Here is a 17459-nt window from a genome sequence, read left to right on the forward strand (position 1 = left end):
CCTCACAGCAAGAAGGTTCAGAGTTCGAGTCCAGCAGCCAGCAGGGGCCTTTCTGTGTGGAGTTTGCATGTTCTCTCAGTGTTTGCGTGGGTTTCCTCCGGGTGCTCCGGTTTCCCTCACAGTTTAAAGAGATGCAGTTAGGTTAACATGGGGCGGCCTTGGGCTGAGGTGTCCTTAAGCAAGGTACCTAACCTCTGACTGCTCCCTGGGCGCTGTGGTATGGCTGCCCACTGCTCTGGGTGTGCACGCGCATGTGTTCACTGCTTCAGATGGGTTAAATGCAGAGGATGAATCTCACTGTGCTTGAAGTGTGCATGTGACAAAGGTTTCTTATTATTATTTTGAACTAACTGGAGCTTGTTTATGCACTTATTGGAACATCCAGACAGTACGGCATTACAATAATCCAACCTGGAGATAACGAAAGCATGAACTAGTTTTTCCTGCGTCGTGTAGTGACATTAAATTTCTTATCTTAGCAATATTTCTGAAATGAAAGAAAGCTATCTGGGTAATGTTATCAATGTGAGTTTCGAATGAAAGACTGTGCTCAATAATCACTCCGAGGTCTTTTTTTAGGTTATGAAATGTCATCATTATACAATAATACAAGATGTTCTAGATGAAAAAAATTAAGCAGACTTTAAAAAAACATGTTAAAGTTGTAATATCAGTCTGTTGGGCCATTTCCCTGGGTGCAGCCATACTGGATTAGACAGAGACATGAATGTACTAAGAGACGAAAATGAGGGTGGTGCTACCTCATGTAGGATTCACGCATCAATTTGATGGAAGATAAGCAGATATTTTATTATTTTTAAATAAACAGGCAATAAACTAGCCACTACTTTAATTTTTTTTAGACCAAGACTCTAAGATTGACTACAGACCAAGTCATTATCGGCACATGGAATGTCCGCACCCTGTACGCCTGTGGGAAGTTAAAGGAACTGATTAAAGGGGAAGTTAAAGGACCAAATCGACTTCATTCTGACCCCCTGCCAGTTCAAATCTAGCATCAATAAAGCATGCACTCTGACATATCCTGGCGCAGACATAGGCAGCAACCATGACAGGGTTCCCAGCAGTCTCAAAAGTAGCCGGTCACCGGCGGCAAATCGCCGGCTATGGCTTGTTATGCCGCCGGCTATTGTCAGTCGAGTCACAAAATTTAATATTAAATATTTCTGACAGCAAAAAAAGTTGTGAACGTAAATTACATCCACTATATCATGTATGTCCGTTGCCGCGTCAACTGTGTTTACATCCTTGACACGAGTGCAGCCATTACTGCCGCCTGTGTTGCCAGATTGAGCGGTTTCCCGCCCAATTTGGGCGGTTTTAAGTGCATTTCGGCGGGTTTTGAACATATTTTGGGCTGTAAAATGTCAGCAGTATCTGGCAACATATTTTTTTACTTAATACAAGAAATTAATGGATGCCAACATTTTTGCCAAAATGGTATTTTATTTTCCATTGTTTAGGCAGCTTCAGCATCATACTGTGATATTCTGTTCAAATTGTTTTTTTTCTTCTATGAAGCCTGAGCCATTTATTTTATTAGTTTATAATTATTGTTTAATTTAGTCTTCAGGAGAGACTGCCTGCACACACTACTAGTATTAATAGTTTTTTTTTCTTACATGAAAGCTGAGGCATTTATATTATATTTTAAGGTAACTTCATGTTGTGCTGTGAGGTTCTCTGCACTTTAACTTTTGAACCAACAGGTGCATTTGGATAAGTAAAGCCTATTTTTCTGCATTTTTGTAGTCCTGGTAATCTTTTATATTGGTAAAGTTGTTTATAGGACCATTTCTCAGTGTCTGTTTTTTTAATCAATAGTTTTTCAGTAATAACTTAATATTTAACATATCACTCAATTTTAAACAACCCCCACGCCTCCCCCATGGCTTGCCCCCATAGTCTCCAAAATTTCTGTGGGAAACACTGGCATGCGTAACAACGCTAATCAAGCTTAAGCTAGACAACCCGCCCCGGGTAAATGTTATCCCAATTTTAGATGGCCTGTTCCAAACCATCCCGCCCCATGAAAAATTCGTACTTGCATATATATCCCTGCACGCTTTGCGTGCATTATGTCTGCCGCTGGCAGACATTTTACCATTTTGCACCCTGCTGTAAATTATTTGTACCCTGCTATTCTCCCAAACTTTGAAGCCCCTGGGTTCCCACAGTTTTTCAGGCTTCTTTTTTAATGACTTTTAAGGACCAATTTTCATTTTTTTAAGGACCCAATGACCAAAACTGAATATCACTGGTGTGAAATTGCCTATTGTAACAATCACTTGCTTGTTTTCCCACACTTCGTCTGCTTGTTTTCTTTATGACTCTTAAAGGACTTTTCTTGACCAAATCTTGCAACAAGTGCAGCAATTCCTGATATGTCTGATATTTAAAACGATTTTAAGAAAACCTCAACGGTGGGTGAGGAAATGGTTAGTGGCTAAAAATAAAAAATATAAAGAACATTCCATTTAGAGTAAAATTTATTTCACAAGATTTTCATTTCGTTCAGGAACAATTGAAACTAAAAGTATTAAATTGACACAGAGTGGCCCAGAACACCCCCCCCCCCCGCTATTCTTATGTTATGGAATAAATTTTCTAATGAGTCTGCATGTTTCTATACATGTTATAGCTTAAAGCATAAGAACTTCAAAGCATATCTCAAGGTTAAAGACACAATCCATAGTCATGTGGCAGCTGACATTTCTGGGCCACCCATGATGCCTTAACCACATATAACAATACAATTACAAATAAAAAACACCCAGCTGCAGTACGTCATTATCTTTGCGCAGTGGCATCTTTCATGAGACCTTGCATAATATGCATACTGTTTTACTAAATTTGACTAATTTTCCATTTAATATTCAGAATTAAATTCTTTGTTTCAGTGAGATATCCCATGAAGGCTGAACTATTCATCTACAGAACAAACAGGCATACGTTTGAATGTTTTACTAATGAATCAATACCCTGCAAAGCACCAACCCTTCATAATGTCATGACAAAGACCTCAACTGGAAAATGAATATGAAAAGAAATTTTGAAAAGGTATTGCGAAACTTGTGCATAGCACAAGTACTATTGAAAATCTCAGACTGAGATTTTCAATGAGACCAAGTTCTTTGGTTTTCTGCTCAATTTCTGCTTCAAGCTTTCTTAATTCAAGCTTCATTTCCTCGGTTGTACGCCGCATAGCATTAGACTTTACAATAAATGCGTGACTGGTTGCACCATGAGTTTTCTCTGCCTCATCAGCATATTGTACAACAGATTTCTCAAGAACCACCAAGTCAGAGTTAATGGATTTCCTCTTTTTCTTCAATTGATCAATTTCTTCAACAGATGACTTTCTCTTTTGGTTTGCTGTTTCAATGGTCTTCTTGCGCTTTTCTTCTTCCAAATACCGTGAATATCTGTGGCGTGCCTCAGATGCAGAAGAGAGAAGCTGTTTGTTGATGTTGACATTGAATATCCCATCAACACTGGACAAATGGTCAGAAATTGTTCGAAGTGCAACAGTCATCCCTTCAGACAAGTTATCCTTTTCTATTTGTCTATTTGTTGAGAACCCTCTCTCTACAGAGGCTTGACCATGTGAGAGGAGCAACCATGTTCTGACCACCTTCCACAATCTGATAAATCTTTTGTCAGTGCCTTTAGTTTCATAAAAGAGCCTGTCAACACTATCCTTAGTGACATAAATCTCTGAATCTAGTGATGTTATCGCCACTATTAACCACATCCCTCAAAAATTCACTGTACAAGCGATTCAAGTCATCAACATCATCACAAACACAATTTCTCTTTACTGACAACTCCAACAACTTCACCATTTTGATTTTGCAACTGTCAGCTTTTTTTTACCATGGCTCTGGGATCAAGGCATGACAGGTTACGAGCTACAGCATACTTCAGTGGGGACCTCTCACAGAGTTTAACTAACTTCACCATACACTTCTTGCCATCATCTCTGAATTCAAAAGCCTGTCGCTCAGAAATACATTTTGCAGATTCAAGTTTCTTGAGCTCAGATTCTGCTTTAAAGCCAACCTGTATTTTTTTTGTTGGCCAGCAAGTTGTGATAAATCAATTTTCAGGAGTTCAGAAGAAGTTTTTGCAGCTTCTAAAACATCATCTTTGATGAACCTGCCCATAATGTTTCTCATCACTTTTTCAAGACTGCTGGCAAGAAATGGTACCATCACTTTGTCAGTTTGGTATAGAGCAAGAAACGGCTCAATTTCTCTACCCAGAGAATTGAAAAATGCTAACTTTGCAAGGATTAATGGGTCCTTAGTGGCATTTCTAACAACAGTGTATGACTGATTAGTAGGACATGACACTTTCTTCTGATCAGCAGCTGTTACATAAGCTTTGACGCTGTCCCACACAGTTATAGCACGGCTGGAAACAGGGCTATTGTCTAGCCACCTGTGCGTGCAGAACTTCAGAGGAAAATCTGAACCACCTGTCACATTTATATAGTCCTCTCTTCGAGCAGGACTGTCTTTGAATAAATAGTACAAACTCGACAGAACATCATTGATTTTCCAGCCTGTTGCATTCATGCCAGTCTGAAAGGCCCCATGTAGTACATGAAGGCCACAACTACCAATATTTATTAGTTCTTCATCTTGATGCTCTTTGAGTTGCTTCACAATTTTGTCGTAGAAAGACCAGTTAACACTTGGGCCATCCATTGAAACCTGCAGGAGGCCATGGTAATTTAGGCCCTCTGTTGCAGAAGTGAAGTGTTCAACCATATCCTGCGCTGATGCATGTCCAATAAATTTTGATGTATAGTACCTTGACTGAACTTTGTCATGGTTCCAATATCTTATCAAGATGTCCATCTGTTTGTTCTGGGTTTTCCTATTCAAGGATTCATCAAACAAAAGGACAAAATCGCCATCAGACTTGACAGTGTCTCTTAAAAGAGTAGAGAAATATGGTGCGATGCCAAATTGACACAAGTAACGACATTTGGTCTCACCACAAGAAAAAGTTTCAGCAACAGGGTCTCCAGGGAACATTCCCTTGAATAGTTGTGATACATTCCTGTGAAGGAATTTAGCCCATCTGTGCAGAAAACGGGCCTTAAAACACCAGTCATTCATCCATCCCCCCTAAATACGCCACTGGCTACATTCATGACCATGTGAGAGGAGCAACCATGTTCTGACCACCTTACACAATCTGATAAATCTTTTGTCAGTGCCCATAGTTTCATAAAAGAGCCTGTCAACACTATCCTTAGTGACATCAAAATCTCTGAATCTAGTGATGTTGTTATCGCCACTATTAACCACATCCCTCAAAAATTCACTGTACAAGCGATTCAAGGTCATCCTTCACAGGAATGAAATGAATAGTGGCTATCCACACACTTCAATGCCCATAGAATTTCCGATTTCAATGTCTGATTTCCTCCACCTAGAGGCCTTGAGTTTGGTCTAGCAGTTGCATCATTGGATGATGCGGCAGGTCGACTGGGTGCAGCAGGAGTGGAAGGCATTGAGGTAGAAGCTATGTCTTGTAGACATGGTGGTGAAAAAAACCCTTGTATGGTTTTGCACTTGTGTTCCATTGCTGAAAAGACAAATTATGTTTGTTAGTAAAAAGTGAAAAAAGGATGAATGTAGCCAGTGGCGTATTTAGGGGGGATGGATGGATGACTGGTGTTTAAGGCCCGTTTTCTGCACAGATAGGCTAAATTGGGCCGAGGACGTATTGGGGGGGGGGGGGGGGGGGGGGGGGGGCTATGCCCCCCTCAGGGTGTCCATTTTTATATATATATATATATATATATATATATAGTCACCATGGGTTGCCCCCCCATTAATAAAATTCTAAATACGCCACTGAATGAAGCTGTGCCCCGCCAAGAACGAATGTTAGGGACAGCTAAACGATGTCCAAAACTACCACACATCTACCTGACAAAACATTTTACAAACCTCTGTGATGCTTTAGGCTTTAAGCATGTATTTTCAATGCAGTACTTTCGCGATTTTAACAAGAGTGGCTTTGCGCAGATCGTACACTGTGCACTCGAGGAATGACTCGCCAGTGCCAAATAGTAATACAGATAGTAAATACAGATTAAATTATACAACACGCCGATTGGCCATGAATAACGCGAAAGCACTCGTTAAACTGGTAGCGAATTACATCTCAGTTATAACAATCACGATAAAGAAAGGAAAAGGACTCACATACCCCTTTTGTGTTTGGCGCCTTTGCTGTGGACCGCAAGAGCCGATATGCCCAAACTTTTAACAGAAATGTCCTTCTTGCAAACCCGGCAGCGAGCAGACGTTGTACAACCCGGGACTTTCTCAAGCCAATCAAGCTTATCAAGCCAGGACAGTTGAAAATAACAATGTCCTGGCATCTTTGCATATGAAAGATTCGGGTCGATGACCTCGTTGAATAGCGATGTAGACAGATTGAAAGTCGTATGTTTTGTTAATCCATGTTTCCATTAATACGCATCAATGGCAGGCGACCGAGCTGATACGAAGTAGTCACGTGACCCTGTTCGGGACTGATCCCGAACAGCGCCACGTGGTTCCGGGCTATTCTCAAAAGCAGACACCAGGGGTCGCCACTATACACTTTGTTCAGCCCCTGACCGCTAGTGCAGTTCGCCTGTGAAACAGGGTCGTTTGCGCGAATCGGGGCAGCGGGAACAGCGTTTTCGGAAATTAAAAATGTGTTATTAGAAGGGAGACGAAAAAAAACCCTGATTTTTAAGGACTTTTATTGACTAACAGATTTTCATCAATTTTATGGATAATTAAGTACTTAAATTTTACAAATTCATTTTTTTTAGGACTTTAAGGACCTGTACAAACACTGCATGACCTAGTTCTCCTAGTCATGAAACCGAAGCTCAGAAAACAACGTCCCACTGCAAACCCTCGGATCAGGTTTGACCTAGAGAAGCTACAGGACTCCACGGTAGCTTCAGCATTCCAAGTCCAATTAGGAGGAAGATTTGCAGAACTGAACCTCCTGGACAGCGACATCAATGAGCTTGCCGGAGGCTTTAAGGATACCATTTTGGAGACAGCTGAAGAAGTGCTGGGAAGAGATAGGAAGAAGAAACTTCCTTGGGTCTCCAATGCCATTCTAGACCTCTGTGATAGGCGCAGGGCTCTAAAAGGGACCAAACACACAAGTCCAGAGGCAGCAGAGCAGTACCGATGCACAAACAGAATGGTCCGATCAAAAATGAAAGAAGCAAAAGAACATTGGCTCTCCCAACAGTGCGAGAGGATTGAAAAGGGTATGAAAGAAGGCAGCAGCAAAGAAACCTACAGCATACTAAAGACCCTAATGAAGACAAGTCAGAACCAAATGTCCGTCATTGAAAATCAAGAGGGGGAGCTGCTCACAGAACGAGCAGCAGTCTTAGAGAGATAGACCGAGTACTCCAAGGACCTGTACAACTACCCAGTCACTCTGGACACCACATGAGGATAGAAGCACGAAAGAGGCAGAAGATTTACCAGTTCTGAAAGAAGAGGTGGAACATGCAGTACATGTTCTGAAACAGGGGAAGTCACCAGGGCCAGACAACATTCCAGCTGAACTTCTAAAGTATGGTGGAGAGGAGACAGTCAGGATCCTCACTACAATTTTCTCATCCTGGCTGGGGATTTCGACCATGCAAACCCCAAGAACGTGTTTCCAAAACTCTATGGACATATCAACTTTCCCACACGTGGAAACAATACTCTGGACAATGTTTATACCATGCATAAAGGTGCCTACAAAGCCCTATCCTTCCCCACCTTGGGGCCTCAGATCACTCCACTGTTATGCTAATGTCAGCATACAGGCTGCTGGTTAAAGTCACCAAACCAGCTACAAAGCAGATACGCGTGTAGCCAGAGGGGTCCTCAGAGGCACCCTGTTTTTCCACCACTGACTGGAGCATGTTCAGACAGGAGGCCACCTACAACAACTTCACAGATCTCCAAGAGTACACGGAGACCGTCACTGCCTACATGAGTAAGTGCATGGACTACGTTACGGTCACCAGAACCATCTCCATTTGGGCCAATCAGAAACCATGGCCGACAGGGTAAGTCCACAGGCTCCTGTGGGCTCAGAACGCTGCCTTCAGAGCTGGGGACGAGGTGGGCCTGAGGACAGCTAGGGCCAACCTGTCACGAGGCATCAGGGTGGCCAAGAGGCAGTATTCCAGGAACATTGCTGACTATTTCAACGACAGCAGAGGTACCAGGAACCTGTGGTGGGGGATTCAGACCATCACAGACTACAAGCCCTCGCCGCAGACCTGTGACAACTCCATGTCTCTGCTGAATCAGTTGAACGACTTCTTCACTCGCTTTGAGGCAGACAACAGCACCACGGCACAGAAGACCCCACCACCTCCCGGTGACCAGGTGTTGATGCTGTCCCCAGACAGCGTGAGGAGAGCTCTCAGGACGACAAATGCACGGAAAGCCCCGGGTCCTGATAACATTCCTGGTCGTGTCCTGAGAGACTGTGCTGAGGAGCTCACAGATGTCTTTACAGACATCAACATCTCGCTGAGCCAGGCTGTTGTCCCCACATGCCTCGAAGCCACCACCATCATCCCAGTCCCAAAGAAGCCGTCTCCCTCCTGCTTTAATGACTACCGCCCTGTCGCACTCACTCCCATCCTTATGAAGTGCTTCAAGCAAGTCATGCGGCATATCAAGTCTGCCCTCCCCCCACACTGGACCCTTTCCAGTTTGCATATCAGTCCAACTGTTCAACCGATGACGCCATCTCCACTGCCCTCCACTCAGCCCTCACCCACTTGGAGACAAAAGACTTGCATGTCAGAATGCTGTTCATAGACTTTAGCTCAGCATTCAACACAATCATTCCTCAGCAGCTCATTCATAAACTGGACCAGCTGGGACTCAACACCTCCCTGTGCAACTGGCTGCTGGACTTCCTGACGGGGAGACCACAGGCTGTATGGGTCGGCAGCAACTCCTCCAGCACCATCACATTGAACACGGGGGCCCCCCCCAAGGATGTGTGCTGAGCCCCCTCCTCTTCACTCTGCTGACCCACGACTGCACACCAACATCCAGCTCTAATCTCTTCATTAAGTTTGCGGACGACACGACTGTGGTGGGTCTCATCAACAATGGTGATGAGACAATCTACAGGAGTGAGGTGAGCTGCTTGGCCATGTGGTGCAAGGACAACAATCTCCGCCTGAACGTGGAGAAGACGAAGATTGTTGTGGACTTCAGGAGAGCGCACACCCAGCATGCTCCACTATCTATTGACGGTGCTGCAGTGGAGAGGGTGAGCAGCACCAAGTTTCTGGGTGTGCACATCTCTGAAGACCTGTCCTGGAGCAACACCACCGCATCACTGGCCAAAAAAGCCCAACAGCGTCTGTACTTCCACTGCAAACTGAGGAGAGCAAGAGTCCCGGCCCCCATCATGCACACATTCTACAGAGGCACCATCGAGAACATCCTGACCAGCTGCATCACCACGTGGTACGGCACCTGCACTGTGTCCTGCTGCAAGACTCTGCAGTGCATCATGAGAGCAGCTGAGAGGATCATTGGTGTCTCTCTCCCTTCTCTAATGGATATCTATAACTCCCGCCTCACCTGCAAAGCCATCAGGATTGCAGGTGACCCCACCCACCCATCTCACAGCCTCTTCAGCCTACTGCCATCGGGGAGGAGACTGCGGAGTCTCCGGGCCAAAACCAGCAGGCTCAAGGACAGTTTCTTTCACCAGGCGGTCAGGAGGCTCAACTCCCTCCCTGTTCTGCCCCTCCTCCTCCCTCTACCACAGATTCTGCTCACACACACCCCTGCCCCCCCTTCAGCATCTGACATGCAGGGATGCAAACAGCGCCTTTTTCACAGCTGAATTGCGCAGATCCGAATTTTTTTTTGGGGGGGGCGTTGGAGTGTCTGATTATAATTTCAAAGTAAATTCTATATTAAAATTACTAAATAAGCAAATCCGTTACAGTCCATGAAACAGGAAGTATAAGGATGAGAAAAAAAAAGTTTAAATCGGGAAGCTGCGCACATTTGTGCAGCCTGAGCGGCAGGACTGCGCAAATGTGCGCAGCTTCCCGATTTAAACTGTTTTTTTTCCCTCATCCTTATACTTCCTGTTTCATGGACTGTAACGGATTTGCTTATTTAGTAATTTTAATACAGAATTTACTTTGAAATTATAATCAGACACTCCAACGCCCCCCCCTAAAAAAAAATTCGGATCTGCGCGATTCAGCCGTGAAAAAGGCGCCATCCGCCAAAAGGCGCGCTGTTTGCATCCCTGGACATGTCACCCTCATAGTCCCCCCCCCCCCCCAACACACACACTCAACGTTCATTAACACACTGAACTCAGGGACTGCACATTTCATTTTACCTCGCTCATTTGCACTATTCCGCACTACCTCACCTTAACAGCTATTAGTTTATTGTTTATACTGCTTATTTCATGTTTACCTGCTATACCTCAAGTGCCCTTGACTGTTTATTTGCTCCAATTTATATACATGTGCGTGTACGTATATATGAGTGTTTAGTCTTTGTCTAGTTCTTATCTAGAGTGTTTATATTGTTTATTTTAATTATTCTATTTTTATTTATTGCATTGCCTGTTTGCACCGTGGGTCAGAGAGGACTGAAATTTCATCTGTGCTGTATGTCGAGCATGTATAGCATATTTGACAATAAAGTTGACTTGACAATATGTCAGAGGATTTGGGAGTCCAAAGAATGGCCAGAAGAATGGACCCAGTCCCTCATCATTCCACTGCCAAAGAAAGGAAATTTCTCCAGATTTGCTCATGGTGTTTGATCTGTGACTGATCAAAAAGTATAGGACCTAACAAAAAAGTTGAATGCCAGATCCACACAGGAGAAGTTTGTCTCCGTTTTAAAGTTTGAATCATGTCTCTAGGTGAAAGCATGCCAGAGCAGCGGATGTTTGAAAAACATTGAAAATGTGCGATTTTTTAATTAATTCCATAGAAAATGAATGAGAAATTGTGATTTTTTTCGCGACTACGTCGCAAAAAAAAATAAAAAATAAAAATAAAAATCACAGAATGCTGAACAAAGTAATAGCATAGCGAGTCTGATTGAGCCGCACATTTTGATGTATTGTTTGTCTGTGTGCGATGTACGGTTATTGGGTTATTCGAAATCGAAATTTGTACGGAAGATGAAAAACAGAAGAACAAGAGTTTGCTGTGCTTTGCACTGCAAGCTACTGACTCCCTATATGGGAGTCAATAGTTTGCAATGCATAGCACTGCATCACTAATAAACTCCTGTGCACGCAGTTCCCAGGATTAAATGTATTTTCCACAGACCATTTATTTATTCACTTTACTCAAATACAAAGTAAAATGGCAGTAAATCATCTTTCTTTTCTTGCGTATTGCATCATGAGGCGTTCCTGGCTTGTAAATCTCTTATTTTCGATGCATGACACATTCACGCAACTGAGCATGCTATGAATTAACAATGACAATGGTCTGCAGTGGTGGCTACACAATTAAACGCTCAGCAAACATTTCTCCATTTGTGTATGCAAATACACTCCAACGACTCAGTTTGGTTTCATTTACAACCAACGGTGTCTTTTGATGCCAGCACGTAATTGAACGAGAGAAGACTGGTTTACCGGAGACAAAATAAGCGTTATCTCTGCTTCTGTTCCCTCCGATGTCGCCTCCGACGGCCCCGACACACTACTGCCTCTGCTGAGTGCGTGCGCACACACCACAAGTAGGGGCCGCAGATGAGTTACTCTCCCTTGATTAACGAAGTCAGTGGGGAATTTGTGGTTATTATCGGTACAAATAGCGCGAATCACAACTTAAATGAGTGCGGTTCAGTTTGACATTATTGTCAGTCCGTTAGATAAACATTTAATTTTATTAAAATCGAAAATTAATATTTAGAGCCTGTGGGCTACAAAAATAATAGTCATTAAAGGCTGGACTTAATTGTGTAGTCGGCTGTATGGCTGGCAGCCAGCGCTTGTGGAAAGCCCTGTCGAATCAGCTCTGCGCATGCGCCGTGCGGCACAAAAAAACGGCAGCCACCATGAAGGAAGGAGATCCGGAGTTTTCAAACATTTGCTTAAGTGTGAAATCGCAAAATGGTATTCTAGCAAACAACAAAATAGTAAAGATTCAGAAAAACAAATCATTCAGTGATCATTTTAATAGTGTAATTTCATCCAAACTAGGCCTAACGGTCGATTTAGAACTACAAAAAGTCCGTGTGTCGGACATTTTAAGTACCTTTGTAAAAGTTTTGCAAATGTTGCAGTCAGCATTTAAAATGCTAACTTAAAGTTTTTGTACAAGTTTCAGTTGATTAAACTGTCATTTTATTAAATGTGTCTGCTTTTGTAATAAAAAAAGTACTGAAAGAAAAAGCAAACAGCATTGCGATTTCTTATCCATCCATTTAAAAAAAAAAAATCCCTCCCTCCCTACTGAATTTTTTTGCTCACCCGGTGGACAGGAAACAGATTTTTTTTTAAGGATGGCCTATCTCGCATGTTGTCTGTCGAGTGAAACACAGAAGGAATTCACTTCAGACATAATTCAGAGACAGGTCAGAACGAGTTATATGCAATGTATATTGAGGAAAACATTTTGCTTTTGGTAAACTGACGTTAGCACGTGTGTTATGCTGAAAGTGCTTTTTTTTTTTTTCCAGAGACAGTATATTTTACTTTCCGGTACGGCCAAATCTTTTACTGGCCAGGACCGGCTTACTTTCACCCGTGTGTACTATTAAAGTAAATGTTATGGTGTTGACTGGACAAAGGGTGTGTGTGTGTGTGTGTGTGGGGGGGGGGGGGGGGGGGGGGGGGGGGGGTCTGAGGAGATTGGGCAAGAAAGAAAAGAAAAAAAAAAATCACAACTTGATTCCACCTCTATTCACCCTCACAGATACAGAAAACATCTGATGACAAAGATGACCATGGGCCAAGTGGAAATAAAGTTAGTGCTGCTAGTGCAACCCAGCAGCAGGCCATCTCTACAGCTTTCCTAAGTTCTTCAAAGTACAAAACTGAATCGAAGGAACAACAGACCAAGGAGCAGGCCATAGCTAGATGGATTGGACGCACAGGTTTACCACTCACAACGAATGAAGACGAGGACTTTGTGCAAATGATGGAGATAGTAGATAGGAGACTAACAGTTCCAAAGAAAACTAAAATGAACAATTTGATTGAAACACAGTATGAACACGAAAGACAAAAATTCAAAAGAGAGACTGGCTGCTGCCTGGAGAGTATCCATCGGCCTTGACTTGTGGACGAAAAAAAGGACTGACAGCCTCATTTCTTCCTATAAGCGCATGCTACTTTTGTGTTGAACAAGGTAAACCTGACCACATATTGTTGGCCCTTGAACAAGTAGTTCACCCACACACTGCACAGTCTATTAAGGCATGTGTGGACAAATGTAAGCAAGAGTGGGCTATACCAAAGGAGAAGATCCTGACGGTAATAATGGACAATGGGAGCAACATGGTGGCAGCCTTTAAAAACACCACAGCAGAAGAAACCAGCTCTGAGGACGACTCCCCTGGGCCCACGATGGAAAGCGACTCTGAAATTGATGAACAGTGGTGAGCCATGTTTAGTTTTTTCTTTTACATGACAAGCAATTATTACATGAATGATTTTCTCCCTGCCACACACTACATATATACAGTATAAACAGGCACACCGGCCATTTTATTAGATTTAGACTTATTTGATTGTCTTTTCTTCTTGTTATTAGGTACCATCATGTCGACATGGAAATGGAATGGACACCTTGTGTGGTGCATATCATTCAACTTGTGGTCCACATGTTGCAGAAAGAGACAACTGTCAAAAGAGTCCTCGATAAAGCAAGGTCTGCGGTGAAGCTCTTTTGCAAGTCCTCAGTTGCAACACAGAGGTTATTGGACCAGTGCGGCGGTGTTGTTGTAAATGACTGCCCCACATGCTGGTCAAGCACATTCAACATGGTCACACAACTCCTCACAGTCAAAGATGCAGTATGTCAAATCACAAATGACATGAGATGGGACAGTTTGCTTACTAGTGAGTGGCAAAAGCTTTCATCATTGCATGACCTACTGCTGCCTTTTGCGGAACACACAAACTCTTCAGAGTGACACCACATGTATGTCCCTAGTGGTTCCTGACCTTTTTGATCTGCTGAGCCACCTAACTGACTTTGCAGAGAACACTCGGTACAGAGACCTCAACGCTCTTGCAGAGAAAATGAGATCAAATCTGAACCAGCGTTTTGCTTGCCTCTTGGATTCAACTGATGAAAAATTCTCACCACTTGCAGCAGCTGCTTGCTTTGTCAACCCAACTGTCTGTGAAATCCTTGTTAATGTTGAGGTGGCTGATGGAAATATCCAGGAACTGCTGAAACAGGCTATGTGGTCAAAAGCACTTTCCCACACACAACACATGAGGACCAGTCTGAAGATGATGCAGAAGAAGAGGTTATTGAGGAACCAGAAGTGGGGCCATCCTCAAAGCAGCCGGTGTTTAGGTTTCTCTCAAAATGCCACACCGCAAGGCCTAAACAGAAAACCCCTACAATCAGCAACAGACCATCAAGTACAAGGACTAACTTTCACATCCCATCACTGAGGACACAGGAATAGACTTCTGGCTGAAAAAGAGTGACAGTTATCGCAGTTTAAAACCTTTTGCGTTAGACATGTTGGCTATGCCAGCTTCTCAAGCTTTTGCAGAGAGGGTATTCAGCATCACAGGTGACCTCACAAGAGGACGGCGCAACAGAGGAAGGGTTACATTGGAGCGAAGTGCTTTCCTTAAAATGAACAGAAACGAACTGTAGAACTGTTGTATTCACTGCTATTTACAGCATTTCCTGTAGTAGTATATGCACAACTTGAAAGTTACTGATATGGTATTTGTTTTGATTTTTGTTTAATATGAGAGCAGAGAGATTTTTTTTTGTTCCATGCAATAATGGCATTACAGCTTAGCATGTCACTTGTCTTGAGTTGAGCTAATTGATACTTTTATAATTATTAACAGAGGAATATTTAATTTTGTGTGCAATGACATTACAACCTATAGTTTTATTATTATTTTTGTGAATTGCACTTGATTTTTCTTTATGCTTTTGAGCAGGCCATATGCTTATTTTATGGGAGATTTTTTTTTTTTTGTGAAAAGGCCATAGTCATGTTTGCATTCAGAATAAAATAAAAATACTTGTTTTGTAGTACAACTGTTAGATCTGTGTCTGTATTGCATATTCAAACCTTAATACCATTCCATAACAGACTGATGGATACTTCCAATGACCAGAAATTCTGGAGAAACATTTAGTCGACTAAAATCTGCTAATATTTGGTCTACTAAAACTAGACTAAGACTAAAAGACTTAAGCCTAGACTAAGACTAAAACTCTTATATTTAGTCGGCTAAAACTAGACTAAGACTAAAAGATTTCAGATGACTAAAATAAGACTAAAACTAAATGTGTGTTATTCAAAAGACAGACTAAATCAGAATTTGCTGACAAAATTAACACTGTCTCCAACCATCCCTGACAGAATGCTGACACTAGTATAGCATGCACTCTGCTGTGCTCGTGGAAAATGACATCACACACGATGAAGTTATGGTGGCCTCCCTGACAAAAAATAGTCCCATCTATTTTCATCACTTTAGTGGTTATATTGTTAAGAAGAAAATTCAAAATGCAGCTGTTTTTTTTTTATAGACATAAAGACAGACTTTTAGCTCAATTTGTTTATTTGCGAGGTATTTTCTTTAATTCAAATACCATTGGTCAGACTGTTAATCTGAAGAAAAGCTGTGAAAATATAGATGGTGATTCAAAGGAAATTTTAGATAAATTAAAAGACATTGTAAAGATGAGATCTAGACATGCACAAGATATGAAAAGGCTACAAAATAATATCCAAGTGTTTGGATATCCCAGTGAGCACTGTTGGATCAATTGTGTGGAAACTGAAGCTGCTTTATACCACCCACCTCTGAGGGCACAAATACATCAAGAGTGCTGCATACAACTAGCTTATATGGGAGGGTGGCAAGAAATAAACCAAAAATAGCTTCAATGAGGCTGTAGCTCATACTGGCAAAGATGCCCATAAAATCGTAAATATGACAGATGGCGCCACCATCTTGACAACTTTTATGCATACCCACCTGGAGAACACTGTATGCGAGTTTGATCGAAATCTGATTAATCCTGTAGGAAGAGTAGCGATTTTTGTAAATTGTGGACGGACGACGACAGACGGATGACGTGTGATCGCATAAGCTCATCCAACCTGGCCTGCGGCTGGATGAGCTAATAATGAATAAAAACCACATCAATGAATGTTTGCAGTTTGCCAAAAAAGCATCTGAGTGACCCAGCTGCAATGTGGGAGAAAGGTTGTTTTTGGTCAGATGGCAAAAAAGTGAATATCATACAATGGCCAATCAAAGTCCAAATCCCATCAAGAATCTGATGCACTAATCAAACATTGCCATCCACAAGGTTAATTCAACCAACCAGGAACAAATCTACCAGGAAAAAAAATCACTCCCAAAAATGTAAGTGTGAAAATCTGGGAAGAACTCATCAAGAGAGACCAAGTTGTTCTTGCAACAAAAGGTGGCTCTACCAAGTACTAGTTTGAAGTGGTTAAATACTTGTGCAAGCAGCATTTTTCAGTTTTTTTTATTTTAAAATCTGCTGACAAATAATGGGTTTTGTCTTTGAAAATGCACTTTAAGAGCATATTGGTTTGCAATAATATACTGACTGGAATAATCTGTCTCATTTGTAATCCAGACAAATTAATAATTTTTTAAAGGGGGATGAATACTTTTGGAAGGCACTGCAAGTCTATTGTTTAGAGATAATGGTACTAACTTGCTCTTGATGAAAGTACCATTTACATGACAAAATGATGCAATGAAGTATTTACCATCCATAAACTTCACTTCCTCCACCTGTTCATCTTGTTTCATGTTCTCCTTCTGTTTTTCACTTTCTTCCTCTTCCTCAAGAACTTGCTCCTTCCCCAAGGTACTCCTCTCATTCTGAGGTTGGGACTCATAATCTTCATGCCCAGTGGTATCAAAGACATTTGCTAAGCTGTCATTAGCCTTTTGCCCTATTCCTATTAAAACCACACAAAAACCAGAGAGAGATTTGAACTTAAAAATTCACCATTTTTCCTTTTCATATCTTCTATAGAAAACTCAGCTGAGTCTATTGTGAGACAAACGAGTAGTAAAGTATAATGAAGTAGTCAGTGATATAAAGTACAGTGCCTTTCACACAAATGTGTACATATACCAATGCTCTTTTGATTTAAACTGCAATGAATACAAAT

General features: G+C 42.0%; 1 protein-coding gene across 2 annotated transcripts in view; it reads right to left on the reverse strand.

Moving 5' to 3' along the window:
• The window catches only part of rbbp8 (retinoblastoma binding protein 8), a 125306-nt gene that overhangs the window by 32329 nt on the left and 75518 nt on the right, over positions 1–17459 (reverse strand). Inside the window, exon 14 of one of the 2 annotated variants that reach the window (XM_060921402.1) lies at positions 17049–17243. The exons of the other annotated variant lie outside the window; for it this stretch is intronic. Within the exon in view, the coding sequence (XP_060777385.1) occupies positions 17049–17243 (195 nt within the window). The remainder of the gene's footprint in view (positions 1–17048; positions 17244–17459) is intronic. 2 annotated transcript variants of the gene reach the window in all.

This window comes from Neoarius graeffei, chromosome 5 (assembly GCF_027579695.1).
Source record: "Neoarius graeffei isolate fNeoGra1 chromosome 5, fNeoGra1.pri, whole genome shotgun sequence".
NCBI lineage: Eukaryota > Metazoa > Chordata > Actinopteri > Siluriformes > Ariidae > Neoarius > Neoarius graeffei.